The sequence below is a fragment of the Lampetra fluviatilis genome, chromosome 69 (genome assembly GCF_964198595.1).
Source record: "Lampetra fluviatilis chromosome 69, kcLamFluv1.1, whole genome shotgun sequence".
Lineage (NCBI taxonomy): Eukaryota > Metazoa > Chordata > Hyperoartia > Petromyzontiformes > Petromyzontidae > Lampetra > Lampetra fluviatilis.
In genome coordinates this window covers 147,334-169,490 of record NC_136343.1, presented here as the reverse complement: position 1 = coordinate 169,490, position 22,157 = coordinate 147,334, and the positions used below count along the sequence as shown (strand labels likewise).

Genomic DNA, 22,157 nt, shown 5'->3' with positions numbered 1-22,157 from the left:
ATGTCGCCAGAGACTGCGTGAGCTATAGCTAGATACTGCCGGAGCTACAGCCAGTCTGCCGGAACTACAGGCAAAGATAGCGTGAGCTACATTAAGAAGCTCCCTCAGCTACAGGAAGACTGTGCTACAGAAAGACTGCCAGATCTACAGCCAGCGACTGACGGAGCTCCAGCTAGATACTCCCTGAGCTCAATCCAGCGCCCATCTCTGAGTGGAGCGACAGGGCCATGGCGAGTGTGGCTGCCAGTGATAGCGAGGTTCCAGGGGAGTTTAACTGCCCCATCTGCCTGGACACCTTCCGCTGCCCCTGCACACTCAGCTGCGGCCACTCGTTCTGCCTCGAGTGCGTGGAAGGCGCCTGGGATACGGCAGAGTTATTCTCCTGCCCACAGTGCCGAATGACTTTCCCTCGGAGGCCAAAGCTGAACAAGAGCGTGACACTCACCAACCTCATCGAGCAGCTGCGAGTGGATGAGTCCATGGCTGCCGATGCTGCTGCTTCTGCTGTTTGCTGCGATCATTGCAGGAAGCCTGCAGTGAAGACTTGCCTTAAGTGTGAGACGTCGTTCTGTGTGACCCACGTCGCGCCCCACCGGAAGTTGGCAAAGTTTAGTGACCACGTCCTGGTGTCGCCCGGTGTGAACCTGGAGAATCGACGGTGCGTGGAGCATGGTGACGAGTACTGCTTCTATTGCATTAACGACGGACGCCTCATCTGCAGGGACTGCACCGTCTCTGTGGATCATCGAGGGCACGAGCTCGTCACTCTGAAGGTGGAGCACGATAAACGAAAGGTGAGGAGGAGGTGGCTCAGACTCATTTTTAAGTGGATTTAATATTTGACATGCCCGTCAATTTATTTTTCAAACGAGTGTTTGAAGGGTAGACTCATAGTACATTGACAACATTCCACATAAATACAGTGTCCCCCATGTGTCCCTCTGAGTCTCAGTATCTCCATGTGTGTCCATGCGTCCCTCTGAGTCTCAGTGTCCCTCTGAGTTTATGAATTATCCCCATGTCCTATGATGTCAAGAGCAGGTGCGCTTTACAGTACCTCTATGAGCTTAATCGAAGAATGTATATGTTGGAGATAAAGTCGGGTTTCTTCTGTATATTATTTAAAATAACATTCTATACATCTTACTAGGAGGAAGTCCCCGGCTTTGCCTGGGGGAAAATGTATTTCAAAACTTGTCTTCTCTTAAAAAACACAAAATATACATACACAAATACGAAGCTATTGTGAAAACCCGGCGTTCTGTTTGTCTGTCCCTCAACAAAATTACAAGAGGCTTGCAGAAGTCCTGAATCAAAAAGTAATAGTAAGTTGGGGGTAAATAATTGATCTAAAAGGTTTCCAAAAATTGTCGACCCCCTCCAAAAATCTTTAAAGCCCCCCTCTCCAGCCAATTTGTATTTTGTAGGCTTATATACCTACACACCCTCAAACAATAGAGTCAGCAGTATCTACTATCTAGTGACTATTGTAGTACCAACTTACTCTAAAGTAGCATCTAGTGATTCTATAGTAGTGTAGTGACTGAAATCGGAGGCGCTAAGAGTGGTGGGAACTTATTTTATTGAACCGAACACCCTTTGCGCAATACACACCCAATGCTGATACACACTCTTCTGTCGCTCGTTTATACACAACCTTAAGTTGGTTGCTAGCCTATACACAACACTAGCCGTCTAACACTGACAGCGCTGAACCGAGACAGCCAACTACCGTCTAGCAATGCAATATCGAGTGAAGACGACAGCAATGATGGCGACGAGATGACAGTGTCGATGGCGACGATCTTCAACAGCACGACGGGGATCCCAATCCATACTACAACCCTGAGCTCTCGATCAGGGCCCCCTTTTATGCTCCCAGCGTGGCTTCGCTCCGCCCCGGCCACGCCCCCTCTCTAGAACCTACCAGCGCGTTCCCGGAGCTTCCCCCTGTCCTCCTTCTGTAACCTTCCCCCCTAATATCTTCTCTGATGTCAGGACTGCTGTAAGCCGCAGATCCCCTTCCCCACCAGCAGCCAGTGCTATGCTGCTACATTACTTATTTTATGTCACTACAGTAGTATCTAGTGCAGGGGTGGGCAAACTTTTTTACTCACGGGCCACAATGGGTTCTTAAAATTTGACAGAGGGGCTGGGCCAGGAACAGATGGATGGAGTGTTTGTGTGAACTAATATAAATGACATGTAAAAATCATTACATGAAAGGATTTGGCCTTTAACAGGTAGCAAAGCATTTATTTGCAAGGCAATTTAACAAATTGCACAAACATGAACAATACAAAAACATGTCGTAACGTGACTGATCAAACATCATGAAAATATCTGAGGCCTACGCCCAAGCCAATTACCTCACTTGAACTTCTTCATTATCTACATTAACAGGTTAGAGCAGCCACGCAGGCTGTGTGTCAGAGATTTGGCTCCATCCTCGCTGCAGCAACACATCATCACTTTCAGTTTCAGTGGGAACAGTGTTGTTGATCTCCCATTTTTGCCAGTGCATCCAAGTCTGGAGTTATTTTGGTTGTGGCAATTCTCAGGATAGATCTGAGGTGCTGATCTGTTAACTTTGATCTGTGACGGGCTTTGTTGGCGTTCATGACGCCGAATGTCTGCTCACACACAAGTCGAGCCAAACAAAGTCAGTATCTTCTGTGCAATCCTCCGGAGATTTGGAAACGTGGCTGTTCAGTGAAGCATAAAAGTAATTCAGTTTAACAGAGTTGAACTTCTCCTTTAGGACGGAGTCAGACTGAAGATTTATCAGTTCCAACTGCAGCTCCTGTGGTGCTGTTTCAGGGTCTTGTGACAGGGGACAGGACACCAGCTGAAGTGACTGTTCAATATTTTCGAAATCAAAAAACCTATGGCAGAATTCTCCGTGCAGGTCCTCAAGTGATTTGCTGTATTTTCTTGCGTTTCACGGTGCCTCTTCCTGCATGGCAAGTGTGGGGAAATGAGTGAAAGATTTGTTCGCAATTTATCCGGAGAACAAAGTGAGCTTTGATTTGAAGGCTTTCACATGTTTGTACATGTCGTGAACAAACTGATCTTTCCCCTGCAGTTTCACATTCAGCTCATTCATGTGTGAAAATATGTCCACAGCAAACGCAAAGTCACTAAGCCAGTTCTTGTCGCTTAGCTCAGGGAATTCGTCAGATTTCCCCATCAACTCCAAAAATGCGATGGTGTCCTCTTTCAGCTCCCACACTCGTTGTAACACTTTCCCCAAATTTAACCAGTGGACACGAGAGTGGTACAGCAAGTCCTGATGATCTGCATCAGTTTCCTCCAGGAATGTAATAAACTGACGGTGCTGAAGTCCTCTTGCTCGTATAAATTTCACAAGTTTTACGACTGGATTCACGACATGATTAAGCTGCAATACAGACTTACACAGGGATTCCTGATGGATGATGCAGTGAAGGAAAATAAGATCCTGGACAGGGTTTTCCTCTTTCACTTTATCCTGGATACTTTTCAGCAGCCCAACATTTTTTCCAGTTAAATTTGGCGATCCATCCATTGTGACATTCACAAGTTTACTCCAAGGTAGCTTCATTCTATCCATGACAGCAGATGCCTGGTTATACAAGTCCTCTCCCCGCGTTGTTCCTTTCAGGGACTCCATGGTCAAAAACTCCTCTGTTATCGCAAAACTGTCGTCAATGCCTCGGAAAAAATGAGGAGCTGCGCACTGTATTTTACGTCCGTACTTTAATCCAGTGCTAGTGAATATAATTCAAAGGAATCGGACTTTTTGTTTAATTGACTGGCTATATTTTCATCAATCAGTTCCACACGGCGAGTCACAGTCCTGTTGTGATAAACTGACTTTTTCAAATTTGCTTTTAATCTCCGGACACAAGATGTCTGCTGTCTGTACCATGTATTCTTTTACAAACTCGCCTTCGGAGAAAGGCTTGCTAGCCTTTGCTATTTCGAATGCCACCAAAAAACTTGCCTTGGTAGTTGACTCTTGAATCGTAGTTTGTCGGTGAAAAAATGTTGCTGAGTCTGTAAATTAGCCGCCAACTTCTGAGCCGTAGCCACCCGTTCTTGCATTGACTGCTTGCTAGCGTAGTTAGCATGCTTCGTAGCAAAGTGACGGCTGATGTTGTACTCCTTGAAAACTGCGACAGTTTCTCAGCATATCAGGCATACAGCCTTCGATTGGACTTCAGTGAAAAAGTATTTTGTTGTCCACTCCGTGTTAAACACTCGGCACTCATTGTCCACTTTCCTTTTCTTTGATCTGCTCATTTTACAGAAGGGCTCACAGGGCAAAGCGAAAACGTGAAGAGCGCACCGTATCTAACTCAGCAATGTAAACAAACCCTGAAAATGGCGCTGACGGCCCACAATGCATTGCGAGATCATGTGCCCCTTTCGAGCCCTATACACCACACTCCCGGTCAAAGTGTGCCTTCTAATGGGGAAATGGGGGCATTACAGGAGGAAGGTAAAATTTAATTTAATAATAATAATATTTGGACAAGTTCGGCGGGCCGGATTAAAAAGCCCAACGGGCCGTACTTTGCCCATGTCTGATCTATTGACTCTAAAGTAGTATGTACTGACTGTATAGTAGTATCTGCTGACTGTATAGTAGTATCTACTGACTGTATAGTAGTATCTACTGTAGTATCTACTGATTCTACAGTAGTTATACTGACTATAATATCTACTGACTGTAAAGTAGTATCTAATGACTATAGTAGTAACTACTAACTCTATAGTAGTATCTGCTGACTCTATAGAAGTAACTACTGACTCTATAGTCATATGTACTGACTCTGCAAGCAGTGTATACTCACTGTAGTGCTATCTACTGACTAGTTGTATGTACTGACTCTATAGTAGTATCTACTGATTATACGGTATTATTTATAGACTCTATAGTAGTGTAATAAAAGACTCCGTCAGGCACTGCTGGTCTCCGTTTGTCTTTTATTTAAGTTCTTTCTCCTCACCCCGCTGGTCTCCTCCGCGGACCAGCGTTGTATCGCGCGCGCCCCACACGCGCTTCCTCCTCAGCTCCTCCACTCGTCCTCACACCCCGCTGGTCCTGACAAGGGACCAGCGTCTCCTCTCACGCGCCGCGCACGCTCCTCTCGCCTGCCGCACACGCTCCTCTCGCGTGCCGCGCACGCTCCTCCGTTAGCTCCTTCTCGCGAGCGCCCGCACGCGCTCTCCCGTCAGTCGCTCCGTTCCTCCCCGCTCCGCACACCGCTGGCCGATGGTGTGCCAAAGCCCCATCAGCCACGTGGCTGATGGCGCGGCGGCCACCCGAAGTGGTCCCGCTTCTTCACTCCAACAACTCCCCCGATCCCTTCCGGGCTCCCACCTATATCTTCTCCCCAACGTGACCCTGACTCCTCCCCTTCCGGATCGTCAGATCCGGCCTTCCCATACTGCCCTGCTGGCTCCACCGCCATTCACCTCGCTTCCCATTGGAGCCAAGGTGAACGGCGGCCCCTCCCACACACCCCCCATACCGGGCTCCACCCCCCAATACCCCGGGCCGTGTGATTGGGCCAGAGCCCAGCAGCAACTCCATTTACGCTCGCATTACATGACCCCCCCCCCCCCCCCCCTAATGAAAAATTTAGCCGTCCCGGCTGCAATAGGATAAAATTATGCGAGCGACGGCATCACAATCAGGAATCACACCAGACACAACGGAGAGTACAACGACAAACACAATTAACGAAAGGGAAGGGATTAGGATCCGGTATGGAACACCGGCCCGTCCTCCGTGCAACAAGCAAGAAAGAATTAAGGAATGGAAGGCAATGCACAACAACGGTAACCGACATGCAAGAACGGCAGACGCGCATAAATCAGGAATGCGGTGTCTTAGAGCGTGTCCGAGTTGCTGGTCCATCCGCCTGGCTCAAGTCCAACTTCAGAGAACAACTGGTAGAGCAGGAGTGATGAACAGGTGCTCCCACTCCCCCTTCAAGTCCACATCCGGTTAGCACAACTGGTGACACCCTGTGGGGTATGCGTCGAATATCTGTGACGAGAAGGAGCACCCATGTCACTACAGTAGTATCTACTGACTGTATAGTAGTATCCACTGACTATAGTAGTGTAGTGCTCGACTTGATACGACAGCTTCTGGCTTTTCTCTCTCCTTTTATTTCGCGTATACCGATCAACATTCCTCCAGCTAACACCGATCAACATTTCTCCTCCGCACTCTCCGCTCGCTCGCCGCATTCCGCCGGCCTCACTCGCTCCACGTCTCTCTGTCGACTCTCCTCTCCACTCTCCCTGTCACAGTTCAGCCGCTCTTTATCGGCTCCGCCGTCACACTCAGTCGTATCTCTATCAGCTTCTCTTCCCACACTCCAGCCGCTTTCTACTGGCTTCGTCGTCCCACTCCAGCCGCTTCTGCTGGTATCTCCACTGCTACCCTACACTTCTCCACTTCTATCCTACACTTCTCCACTGCTACCCTACACTTCTCCACTGCTATTAGCTCCGCTGCTTCGACTCCAACATCCTCTGTCTCCTCCCAGGCGCGAACTCCCGTCTGCTCCAAAACCCCCTCTCTTAATCCCCCAACCAATTAATCTCCAATTAATCTGAGGCATCCCCTGCGACGCCACTCGCCCCCAGCCCCCGCTGGCACCTAGCATGTTTTCCCAGACAATGCGGCGCCACTTAGCGACAACAACAACTCCTCGGCCAATCAGCGTCTTGCGTCCTTAATTACCCCTTACCACCTGCTACTGTCCTCAGACAGCGCGTCACCTCCTTTGGACAACAACAACTCCCAGCCAATCAGCGCCCTGTGTCCTTAGTTGCCCCCTACTCGTCTCTACCCTTCTTTCTACGCCTAGCAACAACAACCCCTCGACCTCGTTTGCTCCCACTGTACTCCACTCACGCGTATACCCACTCTCGCATGTGGCGCGTACTTTCAGGCACTACAGTAGTAACTAACTCTATAGTAGTATCTGCTGACTCTATAGCAGTATTTGCTGACTCTATAGAAGTGACTACTGACTCTATAGTCTATGTACTCACTGTAGTAGTATGTACTGACTCTATAGTAGTATCCACTGACTCTATACTAGTATCTACCGACTGTACAGTATTATCTATCGACGGTTCCATTCCATCACGCGTGTGTTAAAACGAAGTTCAACACACTAGAGTGACCTATTACAAAGCTCTGTCTGTTACCAGAAGCAGCATGAAAGTGTACGGATAAGATAAAGCTAAAAAAAGCCAATAAGTGGCAGAAATACAAGAAATTATTATTGTTATAAGTAAAGTTTATTATTTATGCTTTTGTGGCTCTTAAGGTTAATGTTAAGAGTAATTGGTATGTAATGTAAGAGCCATAAGACAAAAAGTTAATGTGTTATTTCTGCGTATACATTTGATGTCCATCTGTCATACATTTGTTAAGGTGCAAAAGACGACTCAGATGCAGATCTTCTGTAAGGGCTTACGCCAGTTGTTTATTAAGGGCTTACGTCAGTATTTATTAAGGGATTAAGAACTATTCCCCAGGGGTAAGGGTCCTATGCTCGGTCCTTCACCCGGACCCATACTCTGTCTATTCCGTCGCTCGGCTAGTTCCCGGGCTCTCTCCTCTGCGTCGGATGGGGGATCAGCCAGACTCCGTGAGCCCTACCCCCGGTTAACTCTTCCACCGTTCACCTTCCCGGGCTCCCACAACGACCCCGCTTTTGTCACGGGTTCTACCTTAAGTACCCCGAGGAGATATAACGTCATCGTCCCGCCCAGCGCGCATGACGTCACTTCCCATGATGTCATCGCACCGAAAGGCACGGATGACGTCACATCCTATGACGTCATCGCACTGGAAGGTGCGCGTGACATAACGTTCCCGAACTACTCTACACATTTGTTGACAGACTGGGCATATTTTATTTGGAATATTCCAACTGTTTAGAACCCCCCTGTGGTTAGACGCTCCGTTTGTTGAACCCATGACGTCACTTCCGGTCTGACTATAAACGGGAAGTTAGGAGAAGAGCCAGGCAGTGAGCGAGTGGACACAGTCTTTGACCTTGCGACAACGTGATACAGTACATAAACAGGCAAAGATATAACTTTCGAAATCACTCGTTTTTGTGCAACAAAGAAATAAAGAAACAGTTTGATTTAAAACACCTCAAACAAGCGTCAGACTTATTGCTCCCCCCAGTTAAGGCGTAGCTTATTTTTTGGTATAAGAAAGCTGCTCTTACAGTACTATCTACCGCCCCTACAGTAGTATATTCCAACTACAGTAGTAACTACTGCCTCTACAGTCACATCTAATGACTCTACGTTAGTATCTAGTGACCCTACAGTAGTGACTACTGACTCAACAGTAGTATCTACCGACTATACAGTAGTATCCCCCGAGTGTACAGTCGTAACTACTGACTCTATAGTAGTATCTAATGACACTACAGTAGTATCTACTGACTGTATAATAGTATTTACTGACTTTAAAGTAGCATCTAGTGAATCTACAATAGTATCTAGTGACTATACAGTCGTGTCCAGTGATTATACAGTTGTATCTGACTGTATAGAAGTATCTACCGACTATAGTATCTACTGACTGTATAGTAGTATCTACTGACCGTAGTTATAACTACTGACAGCAGAATCTACTGACTCTATAGTATTAGTATCTACTGACACTATAGTATACACTGACCCTACAGTAGTATCTACTGACTGCAGTAGCATCTATGGACTCTATAGTAGTAACTACTGACTGTATAATGGTAGCCACTGACTATAGTAGTAACTAATAACTTTAGCAGTATCTGCTAACTCAATAGCGGTATCTACTGACTGTAGTAGTATGACTCTATAGTAATAACTACCGACAGTGTCGTAGTATCAACCGACTATAGAAGTAACTATTGACTCTACAGTAGTATTTAATTACTATAATTGTATCTGCTGAATCTATAGTAGTATCTCTTGACTCTATAGTAGTATCCACTGACGTTAGCAGTAACTACTAACTATATAGCAGTATCTGCTGACTCTATAGCAGTATCTACTGAATCTATAGACGTATCTATAGAGGCTGTAGTATCTACAGACTCTATAGTATTATCTAACGACTCTATAGTAGTATCTATCGACTCTATAGTAGAACTCCTGATTCTACAATCGTATATAATGACTATAGTAGTATCTGCTGAATCTATAGTGGTATTTATTGACTCGACAGTAGTATATTTCGACTTTACAGTAATAACTACTGACTCTACAGAAATCACTATTGACTCTATAATAGTATATATTGACTCTATGGTAGTATCTACTTAGTCTACAGTTGTTTCTACCAACTCTACAGTAGTATTTGCTGACTCTATAGTAGTATCAATTGACTCTTCAGTAGTAGCTACTGAGATTAGAGTAATAACTACTTACTGCAGTAGTTATTACTGAGGTGCTTGTATATCCAACTTCCTGGCGTTTTGACAAACGAGCATTCAGGGCTACATTGAAGGGAATGCTGCAGGCGTTATTTAGTGCTTGGACCCTGAGTGAATATTAATCCATTGGGAACTTGCAGAAGGAGTTGCTGTAAAGTGATGACGTGGTTGGAAGTTCATGGCAAAACAATCCCCATGATGGATACAGAGTGGGTAGGCTCTCTCCAGCAGTGGTTGACAAAAAGGCTGGATTTTCATTTTATTTCAAGAATAAATATATTCAAATCACACACAATCTTAAAATGTAATCTTAACTAAGAATATGCACATTTTATCAGCAAGTTTACCATGTCAAATTAAGGGGGGGAAATACCAGTACCATGACAGTGAATCTCCAATGGTACTGAATGCACGTGAAGTGAACCTCTGGAGTGCAGAGTGACTGGATCCTGGACTCGAGCTCCGTGAGCTCCAGGAGGCGTTTGAGCTCCTCGTGAAATCAGTTCCGTGCAGCGCTCTCTCCCCCGGCCTCCATGACTGCATGGGGCCGCTGCTGCCTGGAGCTGGGACAGTCACTGTGGAGGGGTCCAAGTGGAGTGGGGGTGAGTGGGGACGCTCGGAGAGTGAGTGGAGTCTCCCCTGGTGATGTCTCTCACAGAAACAAGTGGGAGAGGAGACGCAGGCGGTGGAGGAGAAGAGGAGGAAGGCGGAGGAGTTTGTGAGGAAGATGGAGGCCGCTCGGAGGGACGTACAGGTACCGCATCTGGGCCGGACCCTGTCACTCCACCCTGAATAGGGTTTGTAATGGAGGTAAACTCCATTTATTAACGTGGACTTCCATTGGCTTTGAACACACCGTGGGACTAAAGACAACGGTCAATGTGCCTTAATGAACAGACGAGCCAAAAAGGTGGCTCTCATCTCCAATAAGGAATTGATTCAGTGGTGGGAATTACATATTCCCATATCTCCATACAACTTACCACTTCAACATCCGTTAGCAATATTGGCCAGATGAGGTGGTACATACCTCTTATACAGGTAGGAAAAATGTTCCACACTGCCCACCAGGGATATTTTGTCTGTCTGACTGTCGTGCATAAATAAATATATAATATACACAGCTCTTTGATTGGTGGAGACCTACTGCCGGGTACGGAGAGGGGAGGTGCCTAAGGGAGGAGGGTCAGGGGAGGGGCCTAAGGAAGGGGGGAGTGAGTCAGGAGAGGGGCCTCGAAGGGGGGGGGGGTCAGAGGAGGGGCCTAAGGGAGGTGGCGTCAGGGGAGGGGCCTCAGGATATGGGGGGGGTGGTCAGGGGAGGGGCCTAAGGGAGGAGGGGAGGGGCCTAAGGGAATGGGGGTGGGGGGAGGGGCCTAAGGGAGGGGGGGTAAGGGGAGGGGCCGATAGTTAAGGGGGTTGGCTACCTGCCTGGCTGCCAGCGTGGTGGGGATGTAGCTCAGTGGGAGAGCGCACGCTTTGCATGTGTGAGGGCCCGGGTTCAATCCCCGGCATCTCCATGTTGGAAGCTTTAATTTATGTTTCCAACAAAGGTTGATTTCCAAAATTTATTGGCTGTGTCCATGTCCCTGTAATCGGGGTGCACGTGAACTCTCGTAAATATTACCCGATATGAACGATACCTTCGGATGAATTTGTCTTGATTTTCGGAACTTGCTGTTTGTATAACTACCGATGCACACAGTGATCAAATTGTGTACTTAAACATTTGGAGATGAAAACAAGTGCTTAGAAGTATCCAATGCACTTTTTTATTTCCGAATGAAACATTTCCAAGAATAAATAAATTGGGAAAGCATTATAGTATCCATCCACATGTATTCTTGTTATTTCTTTTTGTTTCAAAGAAATTAATTTTGCTTGGACTCTGTGCAAACACGATGTTTACAGGGCTCAGGGCCAACAGCAGAGTGAGTGGGGTGACAAGGGAGAGGAAGAAGCTGATGACGAAGTTTCACCCCGTACCGAGGTGGAACTGCACCCAGGTAGAAACAGAATGGGGATGTAGCTCAGTGGTAGTGCACGCTTCGCATGTGTGAGGCCCCCGTTTCAATCCCCGGCATCTCCACGAGGTGATGTTTTGTCAGTGGCTAATTTTACTCAAAGGAATATGCGTGGCCTGGACAAAAAACGCCTGCTTGTTTTCATTTGTTGTGGTTGCTGAGCACAGATCCAGAAGACCAACATGTCCTACGGTCAGCAATGAACAGCACGACAACCAAAGTTGTCGATAACAGTTAACATATTTATGGAAATTAGAAAGATTATTAGACTTGAAATCGTCGCATGGACTTCCAAATTCGAGCAGTGCGTGGAAGAAGCCGATAGAAAAGTGTTGTGACCTGCCGAGTGGTGGTCGAACGGAGTGAGTGAGACGAAAATCAGTCTGGAGTCTTCATCGCTGAAGGAGAACTCAACGAGTGGAATTGTATCAGGATACTTGGGAAATTTTCTTGAAAAGAGTCGAGGTAAATTATGCCTAGGTAATTGAATGGGAAATCAAATTGTGATTTGAAGAATAAATAGTATCGTTGAATTTTTAACAAAACACTAAAGACACAGATGGGACTCAAACCCGCAATCCCCCAACTACCAGAAGCTGGTTACTTATCCATTAGGCCACTGGGCCATATTCATCTAGCCGTGTGTTCTTTGATGGCCCCTAATGTGGATGAGATGTCACTTTCTGTTTCAAAGAACAAATTTGACCTAAGGTCTTCGCTCATTTACCAGCTTCACATTCCTTATTGCCGTACAAATACTGGAGGAAGGGCCTTTGCTATTGATGCCCCCAGGGTCTGCAATGCTATTGGCAATAAACTGCAACTTGAATCACTACCTATGAGATCTTCACTCAAAACTGCTCTCGAGGAGTTGTACAAGCCTAGCTGCCACTGCAATTTAGTGGCCTAAAATACAATGTTTCGCTCCGGATGATCACTGCAAAGTATGATCTGTGTTTTGATTTAGTGTGCTGATCTTAAAGGTGCATTGAAAAATGTTGATACTCTGACTGATGCTCCTACTGTTGTGGAGTGACTCATGCAGCCAGCTATGGCTGCAGAGTTTGATAGTACATATTGTTTACGTCGTTTATTGTGAAAATTCGGTCACAGTTCCTATGCCCACTGTTTCATTGCTTTTATGGGTTTATTTTGCTGATTTTCGAAAAGTGTTTTGGTTTGGACATGTTTGTTTGTTGTAGTACAGAGTTAGACTGATGGCCTTAATCTAAGTTGTCTTGTGGTTGTTGTTGTTTGACTTGCATCCCACTGGGATTTTTGCACACAGTGTTGGTGTACGGTGCTTTTTCTGCAATATTTTGCTGTCTTTTCTTGGATTTTCTGTATTCTTGTTCATGTTTTTGTTTTTTGTTTGTTGCGGTTGCACCCGATTCAAGAGCCGAATGGCTCACAGGCCTATACCTCATAAATGAACTTGCACTTGAACTTGAACTTTCATGGTTCTCGGAAGTAGCCCAGGTAATGCTTGCTTCCAAGTGCTGCTATCTAACAACCGGGAAAAGGAACAGATCTGCGAGATTTCCGAGTAGAGTCTTCAACTCAAACCATGACCCCGATAGCCCCCTTACACAACGAGGTCACGTTACTGGGTTCAGACTGACCCAATGTGGTAGAGCACACGCTTTGCATGTGTGAGGCCCTGGGTTTAGTTAATTTGTTTCCAACAAAGGTTGATTTCCAAAATCAATTGGCTGTGTCAATGTCCCTGTAATAGGGGTGCACATTAACTTTCGTTAATATTACCCCAAATGAACGATACCTTCGGATGTTGATTTCAGGAACTTGCTATTTGTATAACTAGCGATGCACACAGTTATCAAATTGTTTATTTAAAAAATTGAAGATGAAAACAAGTGCTTAAAAGTATCCAAAACACTTTTTTTTATTTCTGAATTTAACACATTCCTGCGGAGGGAGCTGGTAGGGACGTTGGGTTGCTCGGTCAATGGCCAGGGTCAACGGCGGCGTGGTGTATTTCGCAAATATGGCCGACTGTGAGGGCGGGCACAAGCCGGCGTGAGTAGATTAAATGTTGAGTTTTATCAGGGCACCACGGGGTGACCAGCCCCTCCCCACCCAGCCCCACCCCTGCTGTTGTATGTGTTGGGTTATGAAATTTTGATAAAAATAATAAAAATTAATAATTTTGCGAAAAATGCGCAAATCGCATTAATTATGATAGTGTGTGTATTAATATGCATAAATTATGATAATGTGTGTAATTATAAGCATAAATTATGATAATCGCGGAGATAATCGTAGTAATTTATGCGGATGCTTGCGGTTATGTTAATGTGTGCAGTTGTGATAATTAGACTTAGCTTCGTTTATCCAGAGTTATATCAATCAGGATAACACGATTATCATCGATTAAACATTTGCTGATTATCTTAGTGTGTTTGTTATTTTAGGTCTCCAGGTTCAGATCTCATCACAGGATACAGTTATCAAGAATAAGACAGTTTTGCATGGACTTGGAAAGAAGCACTCGAACAGTTGGTGTTAAGCAATTTTAATTCTAAACAAGCACATGACACTCTCTTATGCGAAAGCAGGTATACGTCAATAAATTCATGTAACTCGATTATGCAATTAACGAAAATGAATGACTAAAAATACTTCTTCATTGGCGAAATTATGCAGTTAACGAAAATGAATGACTAAAACATTTCTTATTCATGTAACTCGACGGCAGCAACTGCTTTGCACGATCAGTTGATATTGAACGCACCACCTCGAAATGGCAACCCTTTTTGAAACGCAAAGATCAATTTTTTTTTAAAAGTCTTATTCGTGTGCGTGCTGTGTGTGCGTTGTCCCCTCGTAATATTAATTGTGTCGTTAGCTTGTGTGGTGTAGGAGGATACAAACAGCGGCCAGAAGTTTTCTCTGGGTTGGGCGTGGCCGCCGCGAGCCTCTCTTGCGTGTCTCTGCTTGTGACGTCCGAGTCGTGCTGCTCTTGCGCTTTCTCTCTCTCTACTGCTAGATGACGAGTTGGCACGACGCTCGGTGATGCCCGGTGACGTCCGAGTCGTGTTGCTCTTGCGCTCTCTCTCTCTCCACTGCTGGATGACGAGTTGGCACGACGCTCGGTGACGCCCGGTGACGTCCGAGTCGTGCTGCTCTTGCGCTCTCTCTCCCTCTACTGCTAGATGACGAGTTGGCACGACGCTCGGTGACGCCCGGTGACGTCCGAGTCGTGCTGCTCTTGCGCTCTCTCTCCCTCTACTGCTAGATGACGAGTTGGCACGACGCTCGGTGACGCCCGGTGACGTCCGAGTCGTGCTGCTCTTGCGCTCTCTCTCTCCACTGCTGGATGACGAGTTGGCACGACGCTCGGTGACGCCCGGTGACGTCCGAGTCGTGCTGCTCTTGCGCTCTTTCTCTCTCCACTGCTGGATGACGAGTTGGCACGACGCTCGGTGTCGCCCGGTGACGTCTTGTCTGTTTACACTGGTCTTTGGTAGGTGTGCCCTCAAACACACGGCGCATTCGATGGTGCTGTCCTCTTCCTCACAGCCGTTTGACCAGGCTTTCTCCACTGCTTCGCGCTCTCTGCTTTGCACGCTTGGTCGACGCTTGGCGATCTCTGCCCTTTTACAGGTTGATTGCTTGTCGTCACTCGTCACTCTCTCTGCTCCGTGCTTCCCTTGTTCGTGCAGCTGCCAGCTTCACTCGCACTTAACTTCGTTCTGCGAGAAGCGACACCGGCTATCGGCATCGGTGTTTCGTGTCCTCACGACGCTCCGCCAGCCGGAGCACGGCTGAAACCCAGCCCCGACCCAGGTTGAACTCAGACTTCTGCGACTCGACCGAATCCTCCTCGTTCCATCACTTCTCGAGGCACAACTGCCCCAGCTCTCTTGCGAGCCCCCGTCGCAACGCTGCGTCGCAAGCCGAGTTGCGAAACTGAGCACAACTCAACCCAGACTGCTCGTTCGCTGTGTGCCTGTGCCTAACTTAAAAACGTGACTCCCTTCTCTCTGCATTCCTTGCGAGCGGGCACCCCCGCGATCCCTCCTCGCGACCTTTCCTAACCCTCCAAGCATTCATGGGCCATCTGTTTGTGCTGCGGGGAGACAAAGGCGGCCGTGCTTAACTCAAACACGCGAGCACCCTCTCCTCTCTCCGCGTCTCTTGCGAGAGAAAACAAACAATGTCAGCACAAACCCCCCCCCTTGTGACCTTTTTGCTCCCTCCTTGCTTGTCAGACCCCGCTGGAAGACAAAGGTGGCTGAGGAGATGTTTGCAATACATTTATGTGGTCCTGTGTGTTACATTTATTCTTGAATTATATTTTATGAGTTCCTTCGGTCTTAGTATCGGGGTTATCATTCGTCTATGTTTAATGAATATTCGTAATGATCCTCGTCACATTATTATTTTGGGGCTTCGCCAAGTTTAGTTCTCCAGAGATTGGTGTTTTATTCTAAGTTATATTTTAATGTCCTGAGGTTAAGCGTAACTATGTTTCCACTTAAGCTTTCTGGAATTCGTACTCTTTAGTTTTTAGGACGGTCGTGTAGGTAGGAAACATATACTAATAAAAAAAAATTATTGTTTGTTGGTTAATTATCTTTGTTAAGTTTCTACTTTTCGGTAAGGAAAACGTTAAGAAAACGCGAGTTGCAACCGTTATTTACTCTGCACCTTATCTGTACATCTCCAGATGTCTTGGGAGGCTAGTCCATACATCTTTTGTCCATCTGGATGTCTATGACCTTTCTGTGACCGAATTCTCAACATTTTAACCGCCCTCCATGTTTCATGGATTCCTGGTGTGCTTGTGAGGAGAAGTGAGTTGTTTTCATTGTTTAATAAAAAAAAAGATATATAGATAAAATAAAATATAATAAAAAAAATTGTTTTTTTTTTTAATTGTTCTTAATAAAAAAAGGGTATAGACACAACAATCCGCCCTTCTGAAAATTATCAGGGGTCGATTTGGCCACTGGCGAATTTTCAAACCAAATAAATGCCCTTTTTTTGTGTTATGAATCCATAAGCCGCCCTCACTCTTGGCGGTTATTCCTTACCACGCGCGTATGTATCACAATCTTAACCTGGTTACATTTGAAATAAGCAAAGAGAATAAAACAAAACGTTAAACATCGATATTACATTACATCGGTTCTCATACATCATAACTACGGCGGATATTAATTTTTTTGTTTTTGTTAAATCCTGGGAAACGCTAGGTAGCGGTTTCAAACGCATTTTTGCGTTATTTTCCTCCTGTTACATCCTTGCAATCTTTTTACCAAGTTCCGAGTGTCTGGTTTACCACTTATCACTTTGATCATTCGATCACGGTTTTTGGGTTCGTTTTTGTAGTTTCCGCTCTCACTCTCTCGCGTCGTGGGAGTGTGTGGTGAAAAATTGTGCTGCACATAACCAGAATTCGCGCACACAACCAACTTTGACACTTGGTTCGTGGCATCCGCTCTCTCTGCGATTACATGCACATTTGCCGAGTCAGTGTGTCGATTTAATTCTGTGCCTCGTAATGTTGCCCTCTTGGTTTGTACGAGTGGGTTGGATTTCAGCACCATTCCCGATACGTCATGGACATTCGTCTCCATTTCAGCACTCCGATCCACATTAATTTTTGTTTCATTTGGATATTTTCCATTCAGAGGCTCACGCCTGTACTTCCCAGGGTGGGTCTCTGTGTTCCCTCTCCCTGCACCATTATCGCTCTCTTTTGCGACGCGTGGCACTGTTTTTCCTGTGTGCTCTCTCTGTCTCTGCTGTCTGTTATCTACTGTTCGATCACGCTTCAATGCAGCCCTGTCCTTGTATTTGATCCGCGCGTCATTTACAAGAGCACTGCTCGTGTTTCCTACCGCATCGTATGCTTTTAATGTTTCCCTGTCGTGGCGGTATTTGTTCGCCCTGTCACTTGCAGCCTGCTTGTATTTCCCATTGAGCTCAGGGTTTAACAAAACTTCAGCGTGCGTGGCGCGTATGGGCTGCTCGCTCTCAATCACTGTGGGTAATTCATCACGTATTTGGACCGCATTCTGTGTTATTCCTCTATTCTCTCCTGGTATAGCCGGTGGAGGAATTGGTCGTAATTGGACTGATTGTTTTTGACCTCCCATCCTGCGATTCTCGTACATTTTTGGCCCAGTGTTACTCCCATTTGGGTGCCAAATTTTTCCTGGATTGTTACTTTGCCATTTTTGTGGGTAATTTTGACCTTGCGTATGTCGGGACATGGGGTGTTGATATGGTTCTGCTCTGAACCTCTCCCTCCTGCGATTCTCGTACATTTTTGGCCCAGTGTTTCTCCCATTTGGGTGCCAAATTTTTCCTGGATCGTTACTTCGCCATCTTTGTGGGTAATTTTGACCTTGCGTATGTCGGGGCATGAGGTGTTGATATGATTCTGCCCTTGGCCTCCACATTCTGCGATTCTCCTGAATGTTCGGCTTTGTGCCGCTCTCATTCTCGTGCCAACCTCTCTCTGGTTTATTTTGCCACGGGTGCGTGCGTTTTTGCTCCTCCCTGCATCGTGGGACTGCTCGGTGATTTTTATTTCTCTCTGAGAGGCTGGGTTCCTTATCCCTCTCCCTGTGTTCTGGATCCGAATTATGATTCTTAGCTCTGTATAACCATGCCATGTACGCCTTGCTCTCTAGGCGGCGTAAGGATGCGGTTTCTGGATTCAAAACCATTCTCACCCTTTCTGTAATCCTTGGGCTCAAGGATTCAAAAACATAATTTTGAACATTTTATCTCCTTCGTGGTATTGTTTCACATCGCCTGCGAAATACGCTCTTTTAAATTGTAAAAGGTAGTCACGTGGGTCTTGGTCCATGCCCTGGGTCATCGATTTTACCGCATAAAACCCCTCAGTGAGTGTCGAATATTCTCCAAACTTCCGAATCACTGCCAGGCTCAGTTGTTTAAAATCATTTTTAACCTTGTGTGGTAGTGAATTTACCCATGGTATAGATTCTTTATGTAAGCTCCGTTTCAACAAACTTGCTTTTTCATCCCGTCTCGTCAGCCCTCTAATCATTGCCTCCTCTTCTACTGTTGCGATATGTGTGTGTATATCCATAGACTTATTGTGTGGATCAAAATCGGGAATTCTGACTAGAGCCTTGTCCATCAATTTAAGGGTTTTACTGGTGAATAGGTATTCCGAAAGTTGATTGCCGACAGCGTCATCATCAAACAAGTTATCATCAGGCAATCTGTCACTTTGATCTGTACTGTGTCGGGCGTGATTAAGCGGCGTGCATTTTTCTTGTGTGCGCTCTGTGCTGGGTCGCTCGTGTTGCCATTTCCCTTCAGTTTTTGCCTCTGCCTTTAGTGAAGAATGTCCTGGTAGCTTTACTTTAACTTTTGTGCGATCAGTCCCTGGACTCTGTCCACGTACCCAAGAGTGTGATTTAATGTTACTTCCATATTTATTCTGTGGATCAACGTCTGTGAGTTTCGCTGGTGTCGCGAGCCCTGATTTCTCCTCCCTTACGATGGTCTGAGGACATTTTTCCTCGTTTATTAGAGACGATTTCTCTCCCGTTTCCTTTCCAAATTTTTCCTCATTCCACAATCCCTGTCTGTATGCCTGTGTGAGAAGGCATGAGACCTGTCCTGCCTTCTCTGCAGTTTTTGCATCGTGTTCGCCTTCGTTACATTTTATCCAGTCAATTAGTTTCCCCCGAGGTGTGTTTGTGTTATCGATACAGCTCCCTTCCCATACGTCTCTCTGACTGTACTGCTTTGTAACAGATTGGTCGGTACGTTTTAATACGAGCTCCCAGATTCCCGTAACCCATTCAAAAATTATTCTTAATCCTAGCATCTCAAGTGTGGCGTCAGCTGACCTGACATTCCTTTTCAGAGTACTTATAAAACAATTATCTCACAGAGTGTAGTTAGTTTTTGCTCGATCTATTCTGTTATTTTCCGATTCAGAGTGCGTACCTCTAACACCATTTATCACAGGATGCCATTGGTTCGATACGATATTATCTTAATTCCACTGTCTCTGTTTCAACCTGTTATTCTGGGTTTTAACCTTAGAGGGCGATTTTTTTTTGTTTTACGCCCGTTTACAATTACCATGCAATGTTCGATCCCGATATTCTAGTTAACACGTAGTGGTTCATTCCATCATCCATGCAAAACACTGTCTGCGAGAGATCCCGGACGAGCCCCCATTATGTTGTATGTGTTGGGTTATGAAATTTTGATAAAAATAATAAAAATTAATAATTTTCCGAAAAATGCGCAAATCGCATTAATTATGATAGTGTGTGTATTAATATGCATAAATTATTATAATGTGCGTAATTATATGCATAAATTATGATAATCGCGGAGATAATCGTAGTAATTTATGCGGATGCTTGCGGTTATGTTAATGTGTGCAGTTGTGATAATTAGGCTTAGCTTCGTTTATCCAGAGTTATATCAATCAGGATAACACGATTATCATCGATTAAACATTTGCTGATTACCTTAGTGTGTTTGTTATTTTAGGTCTCCAGGTTCAGAATTCATCACAGGATACAGTTATCAAGAATAAGACAGTTTTGCATGGACTTGGAAAGAAGCACTCGAACAGTTGGTGTTAAGCAATTTTAATTCTAAACAAGCACATGACACTCTCTTATGCAAAAGCAGGTATACGTCAATAAATTCATGTAACTCGATTATGCAATTAACGAAAATGAATGACTAAAAATACTTCTTCATTGGCGAAATTATGCAGTTAACGAAAATGAATGACTAAAACATTTCTTATTCATGTAACTCGACGGCAGCAACTGCTTTGCACGATCAGTTGATATTGAACGCACCACCTCGAAATGGCAACCCTTTTTGAAACGCAAAGATAATTTTTTTTTTAAAAGTCTTATTCGTGTGCGTGCTGTGTGTGCGTTGTCCCCTCGTAATATTAATTGTGTCGTTAGCTTGTGTGGTGTAGGAGGATACAAACAGCGGCCAGAAGTTTTCTCTGGGTTGGGCGTGGCCGCCGCGAGCCTCTCTTGCGTGTCTCTGCTTGTGACGTCCGAGTCGTGCTGCTCTTGCGCTCTCTCTCTCTCTACTGCTAGATGACGAGTTGGCACAACGCTCGGTGACGCCCGGTGACGTCCGAGTCGTGTTGCTCTTGCGCTCTCTCTCTCTCCACTGCTGGATGACGAGTTGGCACGACGCTCGGTGACGCCCGGTGACGTCCGAGTCGTGCTGCTCTTGCGCTCTCTCTCTCTCTCCACTGCTGGATGACGAGTTGGCACGACGCTCGGTGACGCCCGGTGACGTCCGAGTCGTGCTGCTCTTGCGCTCTTTCTCTCTCCACTGCTGGATGACGAGTTGGCACGACGCTCGGTGACGCCCGGTGACGTCTTGTCTGTTTACACTGGTCTTTGGTAGGTGTGCCCTCAAACACACGGCGCATTCGATGGTGCTGTCCTCTTCCTCACAGCCGTTTGACCAGGCTTTCTCCACTGCTTCGCGCTCTCTGCTTTGCACGCTTGGTCGACGCTTGGCGATCTCCGCCCTTTTACAGGTTGATTGCTTGTCGTCACTCGTCACTCTCTCTGCTCCGTGCTTCCCTTGTTCGTGCAGCTGCCAGCTTCACTCGCACTTAACTTCGTTCTGCGAGAAGCGACACCGGCTATCGGCATCGGTGTTTCGTGTCCTCACGACGCTCCGCCAGCCGGAGCACGGCTGAAACCCAGCCCCGACCCAGGTTGAACTCACACTTCTGCGACTCGACCGACTCCTCCTCGTTCCATCACTTCTCGAGGCACAACCGCCCCAGCTCTCTTGCGAGCCCCCGTCGCAACGCTGCGTCGCAAGCCGAGTTGCGAAACTGAGCACAACTCAACCCAGACTGCTCGTTCGCTGTGTGCCTGTGCCTAACTTAAAAACGTGACTCCCTTCTCTCTGCATTCCTTGCGAGCGGGCACCCCCGCGATCCCTCCTCGCGACCTTTCCTAACCCTCCAAGCATTCATGGGCCATCTGTTTGTGCTGCGGGGAGACAAAGGCGGCCGTGCTTAACTCAAACACGCGAGCACCCTCTCCTCTCTCCGCGTCTCTTGCGAGAGAAAACAAACAATGTCAGCACAAACCCCCCCTCCCTGTGACCTTTTTGCTCCCTCCTTGCTTGTCAGACCCCGCTGGAAGACAAAGGTGGCTGAGGAGATGTTTGCAATACATTTATGTGGTCCTGTGTGTTACATTTATTCTTGAATTATATTTTATGAGTTCCTTCGGTCTTAGTATCGGGGTTATCATTCGTCTATGTTTAATGAATATTCGTAATGATCCTCGTCACATTATTATTTTGGGGCTTCGCCAAGTTTAGTTCTCCAGAGATTGGTGTTTTATTCTAAGTTATATTTTAATGTCCTGAGGTTAAGCGTAACTATGTTTCCACTTAAGCTTTCTGGAATTCGTACTCTTTAGTTTTTAGGACGGTCGTGTAGGTAGGAAACATATACTAATAAAAAAAAATTATTGTTTGTTGGTTAATTATCTTTGTTAAGTTTCTACTTTTCGGTAAGGAAAACGTTAAGAAAACGCGAGTTTCAACCGTTATTTACTCTGCACCTTATCTGTACATCTCCAGATGTCTTGGAAGGCTAGTCCATACATCTTTTGTCCATCTGGATGTCTATGACCTTTCTGTGACCGAA

General features: G+C 46.0%; 1 protein-coding gene and 1 non-coding gene across 2 annotated transcripts in view; both read left to right on the top strand.

The window, feature by feature from the left end:
- The first annotated feature begins 227 nt into the window (after nt 1–227).
- LOC144952670 (E3 ubiquitin/ISG15 ligase TRIM25-like) overlaps nt 228–22,157 on the top strand; it is a 34,660-nt gene continuing 12,730 nt past the window's right edge. The window contains exons 1-2 of the mRNA XM_078883145.1: nt 228–794; nt 10,111–10,206. Of these exons, the coding sequence (XP_078739271.1) occupies nt 228–794; nt 10,111–10,206 (663 nt within the window). The remainder of the gene's footprint in view (nt 795–10,110; nt 10,207–22,157) is intronic.
- TRNAA-UGC (transfer RNA alanine (anticodon UGC)) lies at nt 10,898–10,969 on the top strand. Its single transcript has one exon. It is a non-coding gene; the product is annotated as a tRNA-Ala (tRNA).